We start from the raw sequence: 18,452 nt of genomic DNA, 5'->3' as shown, positions 1-18,452 counted from the left end.
GACTTGAGGTTTTTTATAGCTCAACGCACATAAATATTTCAGAATATATTGCTGTATTTACATATTGGATATATTTATTGATGTATTTAATTCTATTTAGTAGACACAACTCAACACGGCAGGTTATTTTATATTACATTTAATAATAAACTGACTGTATAATATAATATCTGGACAGTCTTGTGGCTTTTTTTGTATTTAAGTGGCCATTTGGATTCATCTTAACCACCTGTGGTACAGTAGTGCCACTTTCCCAGCATGCTCTTGGCTGACTGTGTTGTTGGATTTCTGATGATCTGATGATCACTTTGCAGATGTGACTTTATATTATGATATACAGCAGGAAGACTTTATAATATGCAATCATGTTCAACCCAGTATAAACAACCGTAATAACAACCACATGAGACAAAAACCATTTAACTAAATACGTTAAATAAAACCAACTACGTATTTAACCCACATGCAGATGTAATATTGCTTTTAAGAAGCACCTTAAGACCCATTTTTACGTTTTGACTTTCAATAGCATTTAATCTGTTTCTACATTCATCTGATCACCCTGGGTTTTGATAGTTTTCATTTCTTCTTTTGATAAATTGATGTTGATCTACAGTATATGTGACATGTTGCCTGTGAAGCACTTTGGTGCAAATGCTCTTTGCTTTTAAGGTGCTATATAAATAAATTAAACTTAAACTTAAACATATATGTGCATATACTGAATTTCTATGTGCATAAAAAACAAAAGCACATATATAAAAGTTATACATGGGACCATATATTGGATGGGGAGCATGCATACAGGCCATGGTGGTTGAGTCATTGTTTGTTTTTTGAACAACTGTACCTGCTATTTCTAAAGCAGAGCCAGCCGAAGGCATTAGCGAACTAAGCACTTTGACCACTAGGGGGCCGCCTGAGAGTATTATGAATGGAATGAATGTGGCTGCAGCTGCGATAACACAAATAACAGTAGCGAAATCTGCACGGTTAGCTCTAGGCTTCTTTGCTTTTTTTTAAAATAAGATCCAGTTTTCAAGACACCACTGCCAAACGTTTTATGTAATCCCACTCTAACTCTTGCTGTACTGAGCGTCTCAGTGCATTTTATAATACGGGATGATCCAGAATTATTATTAGCAGTTTATTCATCATGTTAAAGAGGAACCATGTAAGTCTGGTCGCTGTTTAGTTAAAGGGATAGTTCAACATTTTTGCAAGTTGGCCCATTGCCATAATCCCCATAGTCACAGCAGTAGGTTCGTTACCTTTAATTGTCGGTGCAAGCTATTTTTGGATCGGTGGAGCAGAGCCGTGGCCTGCTCAGAGCTACGCTACGGTGGCTAATGGGATTTCTTGGTTTCCCTCATCAAACTCATCAAATACACAATCCAACAACTCCAAAACGTTCTGGTGGACAAGTTGTGACCTGCACATTCACCACGCTATGAGATAATAACACAACGTTACCACACAGAGTTGTTTTAGAGGGAAATGCAGAGACTGCTTGATGAAAAACTGCCCTGAACTTTTGGGGGGCGCATGACATCTGTCCGACTACCTATTTCTCTGACTTCCCATTTCTCCGACTACACATTTCTTTATTTTTGCGTCCATTAGTCCGACCTCCCATTTCTCCGACTTCACTAAACCCTAACCCTAAACCTAACCATAACACTGTAGAATAACTCGGATTAATGGGTAGTCGGAGAAATGAGCGGTTGGACTTTTGGGCGGTCGGACTGACGTATGCTCTCCCTCTTGGGCGGGAGGATGCGATTGGCGCTTTGCAGGTTGATTGTTTTTATATTTTTACACATCACCAGTGAAACACTTTTACACAGGTCAAACTAAAGGTCGCCTCCATGTAGGGCGGTTTGTGCTGCTTGCTTCAGTAACATGAACACCGACGTGTCGCACAATTTCTTCATGTTTTGGAAACTCACCAGTTCTCGTGAAGATCTTGGAAACAAACTGTTATAAATTAGAGCCACTTGAGGTTATAAAGTGGTAACCCATAAAATCTGATCTCTCATTTATGATTCCAAAACGATTCCTGCAGCATTTTAAGGCACTCGCTAACCCGGCCTTGTGACACCTTGTCTTTGTGCCCACTGTGTGTGTGTGTGTGTGTTATTATCGGAGCAGAGAGGGGTTTATCTCAAAGCCGGTGACACTAAAGCTCAGAGTTGGACAGAGTACTCCACCCCAGTACTTGAGTAAGAGTACAAATACTACTGGTCAAAATTTACTCCGTTACAAGTAAAAGTAACTAAGTCGACATGTTACTCCAGTAAGAGTAAAAAAGTACTTGCTTTTAAATTTACTTTAAGTAAAAGTAAGAGTAAGAGTACATTTCTTATTTTTCACATCAATGAATGACTCTAATTGTTTCTAAATGAATGTAAGGATCTTTTAACTCTTGTTTCTGAGAATGAACTCTTTGAAAGCAGCTGCACTGATGTGCTGCTTTTAGGGGTTAGGGTTTCCTTCACAGACAAACACAGCTTGTGTTCAATAGGATTTTAGAAAAAAAAAAAGAGCAGACCTGAAAGTAACGAGTACTTTACTCAAGTAAATTGACTCCGTTACTGTCCACCGCTGCTAAAGCTCTACTAAAGTGTGTCATTGTCAAGATAAAACAACAACCACACAACAGCTGAAACCGCGCGGCGACGTTTCATCTCGTAACTCCATCACTCTCTCAACAATCCTCTGGAGAAGATGCTGCCCGTCCCATCAACCCAAGAGAAGAGCCCCCATCTCTCTTTTCATCCAAATAAGGCTGCTCACTCGCTCCACATCAACAACAACACAGCTGGGCCATGACCTCACCGCTGTGCCCTCTCCGACTCCCCCCCCTCCTCACCCTCCTCACCCTCTCCCACCATGCTGCAGCTCCTGGATGCGTTTCAAGCACTCTTGGATGAGGGGGGAGTGAGTGGATTTAGTTTGCAGAAAACTAAAACTGGGTGATACTTCATGGTCGCTGTAGCTGTCAAAATGCAACCAAGGGGGGGAAGCCTAATTGAGGTTTGTATTACAGGATAGCCCCCTTCTTTCTCCCCAGGGAGGGGGGGGTGGCTGGTTGGCTGGTTGGTTGGTTGGATACCGGCCTGATCCTGTTACTTCCCTTCTCTGGTGAAGCGTTTGAGGCCGTCGCAGGAAAAGTGAGCAACAGAGAAATGTTCCAGAAGAGTCTTCTTAAATAGACTCCTCCTGGCTCCATGCAGCTAAACACCGGCAGAAGACGGTCGGTGACACCGGGAAGCAACTAACTCATGGAGTTCATGGGGATTTTCTTTTTTTTTTTAGAGGTTTTTGGTGACGACATAAACCCTAACGCCCACGACGGGGCTGTCGGCCAAGATGCTATCGGGTCAAATACAAATCATGCAATGGCCTGGATTTCAGCAGAGCTCGAGTCGCCTCCCCCCTCTCTGTGTGTTTGTGGTAGACATTCCCCGTGTATATGTAGCATGCACTGACCTGAGCTCACAATTGTGTCCAAATATGTTGAAATCACTCAGTAGAAGTGGAAGTTTATAGTTTTTCCTGCAAAAACTCAAATATCTTACCAAGAATATTTGTCTTATTTCTAGTCAAAATGTCATTTCTAGTCAAAACAAATCTCATTATACTTAAAATAAGACTCATCACATTAAAAAGGAGCTTGTTTTTAGACTGTTTTTACTTCTATCAAGCATATTTTCACTTGGAATAAGTGGAAAAATCTGCTAGTGGAGCAAGTTTTTCTTCCTTATTACAAGCACAAAAAACCTGAAACAAGTGAAAATTATCTAACAACAAGTAAATTTTTAAGTGATGAGTCTTATTTTAAGTGGAAATAGATTAGTTTTGACTAGAAATGAGACATTTTGACAAGAAATAAGACAAATATTCTTGGGAAGACTTTGAGTTTTTGTAGTGCATTAAGTTAAATATCCAGCGTGAGGTTTGTGGCTGTTGATATCAGGACATTCCTGCTGCTGCTCCCTCTGGTTTTTGGCTGCAGCTCTGACCTATCTCTGTTGTTGTTTTTGTGTGTCACTGTATGTGTGTGTGTTGTGTGTGTTGTGTGTGTGTGTGTGTGTGTGTGTGGATGGGTGTCTGGATCTACGTGCAGTCGGTTCCTGTGTTGATTTCTCATGCGGCATGGCTCTAAAAATACCCCCGTGTCCTTGTGATGGTGATGGGTGGGACCTTGCAGGATGCTGAGTCTCTATAATCTTTGCAGTCGTGGGTCTCCAGATGCAGTCGACACGGCCCCGAGGTCCTGAACCGGGAAACGTCACAGGTAGGTGGAGGTTTTCACTATGCATGACAGAGTTGTGTTATCAGCTGTGATTGGACAAGTAAAGTGGAAGTGTAAAAAGAAGTGAATAAATACAGATAGAAATATGATATATGATGTTTTTGTTGTTGATTATGTTTGATGTTTATATGTTAGGACAGCTTTATGTATTTAGCTTGCTCATGTGTGTGAGATTTGCCTTTTCTTATTAAAATATAAAATGAAATGGTAACTCTTTATAATAAGTACACACTATTAGGCATTAGTTAAGCATTAAAAATACTGAATTCTTCATTTCTAACACATGAATACTCATTAGTATGTAGTTTATAAACAGTTAAAAATGTTTTACTCAGCATTGATAAGCATTAACTGTATTTATAAACTACATATTAATGAAGAATTCAGTATTTATTAATGCTTAACTAATGCTTAAAAGAATAGTTCACTCAAAATTGAAATTTCACCCTCATGTGGACTAAGGGCTGGGAGAAGTTTCAGAGTCCTCCGTGGCTTCTCTGAGTTACAGGGGGTCTCGGCGTAGCAGTGCATGTCCATATAACGGTTGCAAATGGATACCAACTGTCTTCGTAACAAAAAGACACACCAAAAAACATCCAAACACCTCCATGCTGCTCGTATGTAATGTCCGTCTTGTATTGAAGCCCTGAAATGCGAAATTGTTCCAATTTGTTTGGTCCGTCCAAATCTCGCGGACCAGGAAGAGGAGCTTCCGAGATTACTAATTAAGAGATTAGTTTTGACTAGAAATTAGACATTTTGACAAGAAACGACAAATATTCTTGGAAAGATTTTGAGTTTTTGCAGTGAAGACTGTAAAGCAACACAAACTGTGCATAAAGGAGACCAGGGCCGGCCCCTGGCATAAACCCTCTATGCGGTTGTTTAGGGCCACAGCCGTTAGGTGGGGGGCCACATGATCAGAAAGGTACCGGGGTTCATTCAAGTCATTTAAACATCCTGAGGTCTGCACGTGCAGCTATGAGCTTTATATGTAATTTGAAGTCAATATTCAGCTTCTTTTATCTCACATTTGAGACATTTGGTGAAAATAGAACGGCAGAATGACAACATTTATGCTCAAAAAGTACAAAATGTCATTTTAGACTTGTTTTCTACACCTATCTATTACTGTATTCATATCCTATTTCAAGCACCAAAAATAGTTCATTCTCATGACTGAAGGAGTGTTTTCACAAGGGATTTGAAATTTTTCAAAAAGCAGACCTCAAATTTCCAGCATTTGGCCTAAATTATTTCTTTCTACAGTGTTCTAGGACAAACTGGCCTCAGTGTGTTTACAGCGGAGGTTCTGATATTTAGACATAAAACACTTGAGTATTGTTACATCTGCAAGTATCTTAAAAAGATAAATTTAAGAAAATATGTAAAAGTCGAGAAAATGGCCTCAAACCTCAGAGGGCATAAACATGTCTGTATTCAGTTTTAACCAGTGATTTGGTCCACAAATAAAATATCTTGTTTAGGGCCACCAAAATGCTAGGGCCGGCCCTGAAGGAGACGTTATACATGAGTCTAAATGTGTTTTACCTCCTGTCCTCAGGCGCCTCGGTCACGGCCTCAGACCTGCCTGAGTTCCTGAGCAACCTGAGCAAAAGACCTTTAACACCAGTTTACTGTCTGAAGACGGAGACATGAAGATCTTCACGGCAACGTGCAGAGAAGGAGAAGAAAGAGAAGGAGACATAGAAGGAGAAGGTGAAGAAATCCAAGAGAAGTTAGTGGATGAGGAGGAGGAGGAGGAGGCCGAGGCCGAGAGAGGAGACGATGAGGAAGAAAGTGATGATGAAGAGGAGGAGATCATCGACGAAGATGACGGATATGAAGAGGATGAGGAGAATAAATCAGACTCAAACTGCAGCAGCACGACGGCCAGCGAAGAGGAGACGGCAGGTGAGAGAGGTGGAGAAGTCCTGCAAAACTATTCACATGTACTTAACTACATTTTTACCTTAAAGGGATAGTTCAACATTTTTGCAAAATTGGCCCATTGCCCCTAATCCCTATAGTTTTACAAGTAGGTTCGTTACCTTTAATTGTTGGTGCAAGCTATTTTTAGAACGGCGGAGCAGAGCCGAGCTGCTCAGAGCTACGCTACGGAGGCTCATTATGGGATTTCTTGGTTTCCCTCATCAAACAAATCATCAAATACACAACCCAACAACTCCAAAACGCTCTGGTGGACAAGTTGTGACCTGCACATTCACCACGCTATGAGATAATAACACAACGTTACCAGACAGAGTTGTTTTAGAGGGAAATGCAGAGACCGCTTGCTGAGAAACTGCCTCCGACGGGAACGCGCATCAGTGGTTTTGCATGAATTTACCTCTAAAACAACTCTGCCAAAATGTTGAACTATCCCTTTACCAGCTTCAGAGTAATTGTGATGGTGAAATCAATGACTTGTAACCTGTTACAGGGAGAATGGAGGCTCTCTGCCTTCCACCTAGCGTCTCTTGGCCGAAAACAAACCTTGCAAGATTAGTACCGCCGACCCGGTGTCCCGTGATCTCTTAGTCTATGACAGATGAGATGAAACTACACAAATATACACGTTGGAACACATATATGATGTATAATGTTATCCACCGCTCCATTTGATTGATTTCTCGCCGGCTTCGTTGAAACAAATGCACATGGCCGAGAGGAGGGTTAGTAAAACAGAGGAAAAGCGACCAGACTTGCATAGTTCCCCTTTGATTTAAACAGCTTCAGAGTAATTGTGATGGTTAAATGACTTGTTGGCTCTCTTCCTTCCACTTAGCGTCTCTTGGCCTAAAAAAAAAACACTTTGCAAGATCAGCGCCTCCGACTCGGAGTCTCAGATCTCGTCTGGTGAGAAACATGGACCAGTGATTTACGGCACTACGACAAGAAAAGAAGCGACCAAAATAGCAAAAAAGGCAACTTGTGGATTTGCATAGTTCCCCTTTAAAGTCAATGCATCTTCAAATCCAAAAAACACGACATAAACCAGTGAAACACTGACTGGAACCATTTTTCTGCATAGTGTGGTAGTATATTGATGTGTTGATGAAAAGAAGGGATCACCGCCGACACGTCTTTTCTTGCATTCAAAAAGAGTTTATTACAAGAAGAAGAACAGTGTTCAAAAATGCCGAATCGTGGAGCATCTCTGGTGCCAAAATTAGACCTCTCTCTCTTGGCCTAAAGCTCTAACCTTATATACGTTTTCTAATTCTCCACCTTTTTCCAATATAAGGATATGTTTGACCGAGATGGTCAGACAAAGACAGGATCTAAAAACAGAATCTAACCTATGCCTTCTGACATTTAACCTCTTGACCAAGCTGACTTAAACATAGATAGGGAGAGTGGGGTAATGTGAGACACCGGGTAATGTGAGACACCCCCTGTATCTAGAAAAAGGGACACATTTTTGGTCATCTGACCATTATGTTTTCAAGCCCCTTCCATTTCCCCATGGCCATGAAGAAGAGGACCTCATGATGCTGTGCTGTGGAAAGCATGTTTTTTCACAAAAATATGATTTTTGCATGTAAAAGTAAATTTTCTTGCTGCCAACTTAATCAACTGTTGTGCCAAAGCAAATTGATTCAGGTAGAAAAACTTCTATGATACATGATGATGAACTACCAACATATAAAACCATGTGATGATGCTGAAAATTAGCCTGAATTTCTAAGAGAGGTCGTTTTTTCTAAAAATGGGGGTGTTGGGGTAAAGTGAGACAAATGCTGCGGGGTAAAGTGAGACCATGGATGTATTATAATAAATCAATGAGTGAGACTGTGAGCACCACACACAAAGATTTACACTAGAATCACGTCTCCCAAGCCAGAAATCTTGTGTGATCAAACATGATCTGTAGCCACACTGCTTTGTTATGCTAGGTGCTCTCAGTCAGCTCGCTTAATATTGGTTACATTCAATTTTAGTCACATTCCACTTCGTCAGCTCCCCCCACACACAAGAGGACTTTTGATCGATATGGTCACAATTGTCAGGGCCTACAATCTGACCCCCAGCCTATCTAACTGGTTCTATCTGTCATTTGAATGTTAATTAAAACATTTTGTGTTGTATTTGATTTTGTTCTTGAGTCACTTTGTGTTGAGAAAACAAAAGTGCTTAACTGACCAATCCCCATGATTCTGCTACTAGTCCAACATTAGTTCTGGGATGTGTGGTTGTCAAGCTGCTGTCAGGACTCTAACTGTTACAACATGTGTTGTTATGGTAGTTTCAGAGTGGAAAAAGTAAGTGGATCAGTTTACCCCATTGATTTTTCTGGTTTGTCTCAGTTTACCCCTGAGCTGGGGTAAAGTGAGACACAAGACCACTTTTTTTAAAACAATCATATTTTCACTGCCCTTCGTTCTAAATACATTCTGATAATTTCCATTGCTAGGAAACATCCTGAATTAATGGGAAATGTGTAAATTTTACTGATAAATCACTTTAGCTCGCTTAGAGGGGAGCAAATGTAAAAAGTGTCTCACTTTACCCCACTCTCCCTACAGTGTCAAGTATCCCCCAAAACTATGACCCACAGACAGGGACGTGCACATGACTATAGAGGGGCAGGGGCTCAACATCAGAAAAGGGCAGTATGTACAATTTTTAATAATTAATATCAAAATAAATAAATTCAAATAAATTACAGTTACTATTTAGTCGGTAGAGAAAGCCTGCACGCGTTCAGGACTGCAGTCAACATGCTGGACCAATTTCCCAACTTCCCGAAACAGAGTCATGACTTCTGAACTGGTAGGCTAAGGCTAATATGGTATTGGGTGCACATTAACATTGCAGAAAAAAATCCATGTGAGTGCAAGTGCGAAATAGAAGTAGGCTAAGCCTACAGGTTACACACACAAAACCAAGAAATGACTGTGACTGCTACTGTGCATATTTCAGAACAGCAGCAATATTTACAACAGCAAAGTCACAATTAGCAGTAACTCAATATCTGGAAACAAATTCAAATAGTCAGTGAAATCAAGCTGAGTGAGTGATTCCTCCTGTTGCTGTTGTTGTTCAGTACATTCAGGTGATGTTAGACAGAGGACAGGGTGGGGCTTAACTCTTAACAAGCAGTTAGCTAAACAAACACAAAAGGGCGCTTTTCTGAAATATGACTCTTGAATAAGTGGACGGCGACTTGTCAGAACTGACAAGGAAGTTATGTTGGTGGATTTATAACTCACAAGATTCGACACAAGTCGCTCCACTGTCACGTCTCATCTATGTGCGGCACACACAGAGTTATCGACGAGGCAGCAGCTTCTACTTCTCTCTCTCTCTCTGGACGTGCATGTGAGGGAGCGCGCACCGCGGGGCAGCCCCCCCCCCCCCGCCCCTCAGTGAGGGACAGAGCGGAGCAGCAGCGGACAACACACACACACACACACACACACACACACACACACACACACACACACACACACACCAACGTACATACACAATACCGTGTGTATTACAAGAAAATGCGTACGGTAGATAACCGTGGCATTTTTACAGCGCGGTTGTTTACATCCTCATGCACAACAGGAATGCATTTAAAAAAAAAAAAAAAACATAAAAAAAAGGGCACTTTTTAATATGAGGCAAAAAGGGCAGGGGCTCAAGCACCCTTTGGTCCCTATGTGTGCACGTGCCTGCCCACAGAGATGGGTAAATGACAAGAAACACATTTCTCAGGATACATCCCACACTACTACTAGACACCTAATCTAAACATCTTGCTGTAAATATAGTATGTGTGTGCCTTTCTCTCTTGTAACATCTGAATTTATTTATCCATTTAACTATAAACTTTTACTTATCCCAAATGAAGTTCCTATCCAAATGGTGAATGATCTCTGACCTGTCCCTTAACTTTTAGGCTAAGAAAACACCATGAAAAACATAAGATAATTGAAGATATTAAAGCAAAAATGTTCAGGTGGATAATACACTACAATAGCGACACCTTTTACTTTTCATATCTAGTTGACCCCACAACATGTTTCTGATAACTCGTGTTTCCAGAGTTTGCTTTCACCGAAAATAAAGGATCTGGCAACTTCTACTCAAGATTAAAAAAAGCTATTTTTGGGACGTTACGTTACTGTGTCTGTCTGACTGACGAGGTTACTGTGGTGAGAGAGAGACACACACATCATGGAGAAGCCAAACCTATTATCAGTGAAATCAAAGGGCCGTCGTCGTTCTCTCTGCCCACTGGTGTCGAGTGTCCGGCTTCAACAGGACGAGAGGCAGAGAGAGACTCACTTTTTCCATTTGGTTCACTTGACAAAATGATGTCATGTTTTATGGCTGATGCATCTTTTCATCGAACCATGCGACACAACATCTTTATCTTTATTTGATAATGATGTTGTGTTGATGTCTGTTCACTTTAAAGGGATAGTTCACCCAAAACTCATTATCTACTCACCCTCATGTGGACTAAGGGCTGGGAGAAGTTTCAGAGTCCTCCGTGGCTTCTCTGAGTTACAGGGGGTCTCGGCGTAGCAGTGCATGTCCATATGACGGTTGCAAATGGATACCAACTGTCTTCGTAGCAAAAAGACACACCAAAAAACATCCAAATACCTCCATGCTGCTCGTATGTGATGTCCGTCTTGTATTGAAGCCCTGAAATGCGAAGTTGTTCCGAAAAAAATTAAATAAAGCCGTTTTCCTACTAAAATTAGCGGGTTTTTTAAACGCGGGTCGACCCGCTAACAAGCATTTGGCCCCTTTCCCACTGACCAAAATAAGCCGAGTCTGACCCCCCGCGGGGGGATCAGACAGAGCAACCATGTTGCCTCGCTCTCATCCGCGGTGCAAGTTTACAGCCGCCTGCCGCGGAGGACAGCGAGTCTGCCGCGGCCATATGACGGTTCGTCCGCGGCACAACACATCAGTTAAACAGACTGTCGTTTCTTTTCTTTTCTTTTTTCGTTTTTGGTCAGTGTTCTCTGATGTTTTGATCCCAGTCTCGGATGAGAGCAGAGCGGAGCAGAGCTTTGTTTTGGTACGTGATAAGAGACGCGACCGGCGCGATGACGTGGCGTCACGTAACGTTCAGTGTCATCACGTAAATTAGCGTGTTGACGCGGGTCTGGCGTTCCCACTGCAAGCCGTTTGGAGCCGAGCCGATTAAAGGCGATTTTAACCCGCGTCGCTTGCCGAGTCGTTTGACCCGCTTCGGGTCGACGCGGCTCATTGCGCCTTTCCCACTGCCACCAAAAGCCGATTGTTAGCGGGTTTAAACGGGTTTTTAGGCCAGTGGGAAAGGGGTATAAGTCTATATTTCAAGCTTGTTTGTAGCGGAAGCTCCTCTCCCTGGTCCGTCCAAATCCGTCCAAATTGGACGGACAATTTCGCATTTCGGGGCTTCAATACAAGACGGACATTACATACGAGCAGCATGGAGGTATTTGGATGTTTTTTGGTGTGTCTTTTTGTTACAAAGACAGTTAGTATCCATTTGCAACCGTTATATGGACATGCACTGCTACGCCGAGACCCCCTGTAACTCAGAGAAGCCACGGAGGACTCTGAAACTTCTCCCTTAGTTGACATGAGGGTGAGTAGATAATGAGTGAAATTTGAATTTTGGGTGAACTATCCCTTTAAATCTATATATTTTGTCTTTATTAAATTTGATTCTGAGGGAAAAGGTATCTTTGTTTTACAGGGAAGACGTCGCTGTTCCAGAAAGCCGCCCAACAGGACCGAATCCCAGCCTGGGTCCCCACCATCTACAGCAGCTTTGGTAAAGACATCTACCACTATGTCGGAGAAGACATCGTGATTTATGAATCCATAGACTCGTTCGGAGCGGTCATGTGGCCGGCGGTGAGTGTTTCTGATTGGAGGAGATTGGGAAAGGGATAGTTCACCCAAAATTCAAATTTCACTCATTATCTACTCACCCTCATCATGTGGACTAAGGGCTGGGAGAAGTTTCAGAGTCCTCCGTGGCTTCTCTGAGTTACAGCGGGGCTCCGTGCAGCACTGCATGTCCATATGACGGTTGCGAACGGATACCACTTTTCTTCGTCCAAAAAGACACACCAAAAAACATCCAAATACCTCCATAGTGCTCGTATGTAATGTCCCTCTTGTATTGAAGCCCCGACATGAGACAAACCGCTACAAACAAGCTTAAAACATAGACTTAAGCCCTATTCGCACGGGATTAGTTTTACCTGGGGACCTCTGGTAATTTGTAATAATTGCGGAGGACGTCTGTGATCTTAATCCCGTGCGAATGCGCCATGTCAGTCATTTGTAAAGTAAAAATTACCCCGCAAATTACCCACTATATTTCACCGAAGACCGACGTCCCGTGGTAAAACTAGTCCCGTGCTAATCTACATCTCAGTAATTGAGGGGCACTTGTTGTTTTTATTTGCAACTTGGAGGCTGCGGTGGAAATTATGAGCGGCAATTTTGACACCATATTAGATGCAAATACAGTCTCGTCTCGGTACTGGAGACAATAGATATATACACGTGTATATATCTATGCTGGAGACCCATTTGAAGAAACAGCTCAGATTCATAAAAAGAGCGAAATTTCTGAGGATATTGACATGCGGCTTTTTAATACAAATGCCGTGACGGCCCGTTATTGCGACAACAACTACACACTGTTGCAAAGTCACGTTGCTGCTTTGACATTTTATTTACATTTGCTTCGCACATGGATCTGACAGCAGCGGATGTTAGGACGTGCACAGCTTTGACGTCATATCGGAGCCTTAATGTCAGTAAATTCGAGTAAAAATACAGACTTCACTTATCCCGTGCGAATGCACCGCAAGAAACACAGACGTGGGGGGGATTTACAAATTACCACACGTCCCCAGGTAATACTAATCCCGTGCGAATAGGGCTTTATTTTGTTTTTTTCTGAACAATTTCTCATTTTGGGGCTTCAATACAAGAGGGACATTACAGACGAGCACTATGGAGGTATTTGGATGTTTTTTTGGTGTGTCTTTTTGTTACGAAGAAAAGTGAGCTCCGTTCGCAACCGTTATATGGACATGCACTGCTACGCCGAGACCCCCTGTAACTCAGAGAAGGCACGGAGGACTCTGAAACTTCTCCCAGCCCTTAGTCCACATGAGGGGGAGTAGATAATGAGTGACATTTGAATTTTGGGTGAACTATCCCTTTAACTTGATCACCTGACCTCAGTTTTTATTAGTTATTATGATGTTTATTATGTTTTTCTGATATTCTCTGTAGGCGTTGGCGCTGTGCTCCTTCCTGGACAACAACAGGAACCTGGTGAACCTGCAGGATCAGGAAGTCCTGGAGCTCGGAGCGGGAACCGGACTGGTGACCATCGTGGCCAGTCTGCTGGGTGAGCGCACACACACACACACACACACACACACACACACACACACACACACACACACACACACACACACACACACACAGAGATAGGTCAGAGCTGCAGCCAAAAACCAGAGGGAGCAGCAGCAGGAATGTCCTGATATCAACTGCCACAAACCTCACACTGGATATTTAACTTAATGCACTGCAAAAACTCAAAATCTTTTCAAGAATATTTGTCTTATTTCTTGTCAAAATGTCTCATTTCTAGTCAAAACGAATCTCTTTCCACTTAAAATAAGACTCATCACCTAAAAATCTACTTGTTGTTAGATAATTTTCCCTTGTTTCAAGTTTTTTGTGCTTGAAATAAGGAAGAAAAACTTGCTCCGCTAGCAGATTTTTCCTCTTATTTCAAGTGAAAATATGCTTGAAAGAAGTAAAAAAAGTGTCTAAAAACAAGCTACTTTTTAATGTGATGAGTCTTATTTTAAGTATAATGAGATTAGTTTTGACTAGAAATGACATTTTGACTAGAAATAAGACAAATATTCTTGGTAAGATATTTGAGATTTTGCAGGAAAAACTATAAACTTCCACTTCTACTGAGTGATTTCAACATATTTGGACACAATTGTGAGTTCAGGTCAGTGCATGACAGTGCATCAGTTTCACTCAGTCAACCACAAACTATATACTATATACTATACACACACACACACACACACACACACACAAACACACAAATACATGAATCCAACATTTACGATGGTCTATTATGTATTATAGTAGCATGCCCACTATTAAAAGTTTATTATAGCCTATACATTAAACAACACTAGGTTTTGTATTCTGTCCTATTTTCTCTTTACCATGTTATATTAGTGCATTATTTCACCTTATATTTACTGTCATTACTACTACTACTACATTATATTTGAATATAGTACATGTCATATATCCTCATAAGTATTATGTATCATATCGCCTATAATTTGTCAAATTGGTATATTCTATTATATATTGCATTGTATTTATACCTACTAACACATAAACAGGGCTGCAACGATTATTTTCAATTAATCAATTAGTTGTTTGGTCAATAAAATGTTAAAATATGTTGAAAAATGTGTTTTCCCAAGTGTTTCCCAAACCACAAGATGACGTCCTCAAATGTCTTGTTTTGTCCACAAACCAAAGAGATACTCGGTCTGTTGTCATAAAGGAGCAAAGAAACCAGAAATATTCACATTTAAGAAGCTGAAATATGAGAATGTTGACTTTTTTTCTTAAAAAACTACCTAAACCGTTTATTCAATTACCAAAATAGTTGATGATTAATTTAATAATCGATTAGTGTTCGATTAATCAATTAATTGTTGCAGCTCTACACATAAATAGTATCACTTTACTCTTGTAAACACAATAAATCATTTGTCTATTCTAGTTCTGCATATGTAGGCTATTTATTTGCTCTTGATTTGTGCATACATTCTTACTTTTAGTGAACCAGTGTTTGAATCTCCTGTTCCTTTGTTTTTTCACAATGCTACACAATAGATAAATGTATGTCACAAGAAGTTCAGTTGATTTATTCCTGAACATGTTTTTATAAGATTTTATTCCATCCATCAGTTTTCAAACGCACCCTTTGTACAATCTTCTCCTTAGTTTGATGTATTTTTTTAATTTCTTGTTACAGTGATCTTTCACTCGCCTTTAGGTTTCTCTCAATATCATTAAATTGCAAGTGAAGACACAAATGAACAAAGCACGGCATCATGGGATTATCTAACAAGAAGGACAATACGAAAGTGTCTGTCTCCTCTTGTGAAAAAGATTTTCACCTAAACCTGAACAAAGAACCCGTCTGTGTCGTCACATTTCCTGTTAATTACAAAGCATTAAATGGTTTAGGGCCAAAATACATCTCTGACCTCCTGCTCAACTATGAGCCGTCCGTCCAGACCTCTCAGATCATCTGGTCCTGGTCTTCTATCTATACCTAGAGTAGAGTCCGAGGTGAACAAGGTGAGGCAGCATTTAGTTTTTATGCACTCACTATCTGGAACAAACATCCAGAAACCTGCAGGTCTGCCAGAACCCTCAGTGCCTTTAAATCAACACTGAAGACTTTCATGTTTGCTGACGCCTTTCATTAACTGCACTGTAACATTATTCTGTTATTTTAATATCTTTTTTATTATGTTTTAGTTGTTCTGTCTCCCTTTCTGTTTTACTTCTTTTTATATCTGTTTTAATTCCTTCTCTTGTCTGTTTGTAAATAATGTTTTGCTAATATGTAAAGCACCTTGAGTTGTCTTGTTGCGGAAATGTGCTATATCATCAAACCTTTATTTATTCTCGAAAGGACATTGAGGTTTTACTCTCATTTGCAATGTTGTCGAGATCACAGCAATATCCAAAGCGAAACACAATGCACAGCACAAGTCACATACAGTATAGTTAGGATAAAACACAGTTACAAAAGTTAAATACATCTGATTCATTTCAAAATTTAAAAACAATTACAAACTGTGGTAGCTAAAGAGGTTTGAGATGATATTTTTTATAATGTTGATAGGATGGAGGAGCATTGATTTTAAAGGGATAGTAGCATTTTTTTAAAGTGGGGTTGTATGATCTACAAATAGCCCCTAAGTACTTTAATTGCAGTCGAAGACTCTCTGCTCTCCTCCCGTTAGCAACGCCAGCCCATAATAGCCCTGCCTAGAGATTTACAACATACAGTGTTGTGAATGGACCCAAAGAAACGGCCTATTTTCACGGCCTAAAAGAGGTTTTACCTGAAAAAAAAACACAGTTCCATTGTTCGCTATAATATAATTTTTTCCAGCCCTTCAAAGTGCAGGAAAAACACAGTTTTTATTTGGACCGAACCAACTGCTGATCGGCGGGCGCTAACCCTGGGCGGAGGGATACGTGAGTTGGTTAGGTCCAAATAAAAACTGTGTTTTTCCTGCACTTTGAGGGGCTGGAAAAAATTATATTATAGCGAACAATGGAACTGTGTATTTTTTTTTCCACGTAAAACCTCTTTTAGGCCGTGAAAATAGGCCGTTTCTTTGGATCCATTCACAACACTGTATGTTGTAAATCTCTGGGCAGGGCTATTATGGGCTGGCGTTGCTAACGGGAGGAGTGCAGAGAGTCTGCTACTGCAATTAAAGTACTTAGGGGCTATTTGTAGATCATACAACCCCACTTTAAAAAAATGCTACTATCCCTTTAAGTGTGAGTTGAAGAGATACAAATAAACTTGCCTTGCCTTAATCTAATAAAGCTCATAACAGCGTCTCATGTTTTCTCCTCAGGAGCTTCAGTCACCTCCACAGATTTACCGGACGTGCTGAGTAACCTCCAGGCCAACGTGCGGAGGAACACGAGGGGCCGGTGCAGGCACGAGCCCCAGGTGGAGGTGCTGTCCTGGGGCTTCGACCTGGACCGCTCACACCCCACGTCCCTCCACCGCTACGACTACATCCTGGCGGCCGACGTGGTCTACCACCACGACTTCCTGCCCGAGCTGCTCGCCACCATGAAGCACTTCTGTCGCCGAGAAACCACCGTGATCTGGGCCAACAGGCTCCGGATGGAGGGGGATGTGACTTTCATGGAAAACTTTAAAAAGACTTTTAACACCAGTTTACTGGCCGAAGACGGAGACATGAGGATCTTCATGGGGACGTTCAGACGGCCGGAGATATAGAAAGAAGCCATGGACGGAGAGAACTGGAGCGGTCGGTCGGACTAAGATCATGTTTGAGAGGATTTAAATGTCCCAACTTCAGAAAAAGAAAAAAATATACAAACTTCATAAAGCTGATATTAAAAGGGATGGTTCAACATTTTGTCAAATTGGCCCATTGCCATAATCCCTATAGTTTTAGCAGTAGAGGTTCGTTACCTTTAATTGTCGGTGCAAGCTGTTTTTTAGAACGGCGGAGCAGAGCCGTGAGCTGCTCAGAGCTACACTACGGAGGCTCATTATGGGATTTCTTTGTTGGTTTCCCTCATTAAACTCATCAAATACACAATCCAACAACTCCACAACGCTCTGGTGGACAAGTTGTGAGCTGCACATTCACCACGCTATGAGATAATAACACAACGTTACCACACAGAGTTGTTTTAGAGGGAAATTCATGCAAAACCACTGATGCACGTTGCCTTCAGGGACAGTTTTTCATCATCAGTCTCTGAATTTCCCTCTAAAACAACTCTGTGTGGTAACGTTGTGTTATTATCTCATAGCGTGGTGAATGTGTGTCACACCACACAATTAGGAATAAAAGCTTAAAAGTTTAAAAGGTTCTAGAACTTGGATTGGTTGGGAACCACGTTGAGTTAAAATAACAAGACACAAGTTGGAATAAAAGGGGAGACACTGTTTATTCACAATAGAATGTGCATTTCTGTTGGGCTGGATTTAAGATGCAGCACGGCCTTCAATCAGGGGAGGGGCAGCAGGACAATCTATTCCTAAAAGGACACAGCACAGATTAAAACAAGTCCAGGAGATGGTTTATAATAAAAACCAAAATTGATAAGACAGAGGTCTCGTTACCTCGACTCTTGTTAGATTCCTCTCATCATGAGGCTTTAGTAGAACTCCAAGGGGGAAGGGGCCCACTCCTACTACACCGTCTGATGCCTCAGCCTTTGTTGAGCTTGCTCTCCTCCAGCCTGCTGATTTCTAGGAGAGAGTTAGAACCAGAGAGAGGTGAACATGGAAAAGTATCCAACTTTCCTCTTCTTTAGG

The 18,452-nt window shown here is 41.3% G+C and overlaps 1 protein-coding gene across 1 annotated transcript; it reads left to right on the top strand.

Annotated features, from left to right (window-relative positions):
- Positions 1–4,164: 4,164 nt before the first annotated feature.
- LOC146989483 (methyltransferase-like protein 21E) lies at positions 4,165–17,710 on the top strand. Its single transcript, XM_085805986.1, has 5 exons — positions 4,165–4,300; positions 5,883–6,232; positions 12,015–12,175; positions 13,577–13,694; positions 17,005–17,710. The coding sequence occupies exons 2-5, from the start codon at positions 5,974–5,976 to the stop codon at positions 17,397–17,399; spliced, it is 933 nt and encodes a 310-aa protein (XP_085662112.1). The 5' UTR covers positions 4,165–4,300; positions 5,883–5,973; the 3' UTR covers positions 17,400–17,710.
- Positions 17,711–18,452: the final 742 nt, after the last annotated feature.

This window comes from Trachurus japonicus, chromosome 3 (assembly GCF_045865225.1).
Source record: "Trachurus japonicus isolate A0001 chromosome 3, Traja_1.0".
NCBI classification, from domain to species: Eukaryota; Metazoa; Chordata; class Actinopteri; order Carangiformes; family Carangidae; genus Trachurus; species Trachurus japonicus.
The sequence above is the reverse complement of the archived record's forward strand: the minus strand, read 5'-3'. Positions and strand labels throughout refer to the sequence as shown.

Coding starts and splice junctions, on each gene's coding strand:
- LOC146989483 (XM_085805986.1), top strand. CDS start 5,974: ATGAAGATCTTCACGGCAACGTGCAGAGAAGGAGAAGAAAGAGAAGGA. Junction 12,176..13,576: donor GAGCGGTCATGTGGCCGGCG/GTGAGTGTTTCT, acceptor TATTCTCTGTAG/GCGTTGGCGCTGTGCTCCTT. Junction 13,695..17,004: donor CATCGTGGCCAGTCTGCTGG/GTGAGCGCACAC, acceptor TTTTCTCCTCAG/GAGCTTCAGTCACCTCCACA.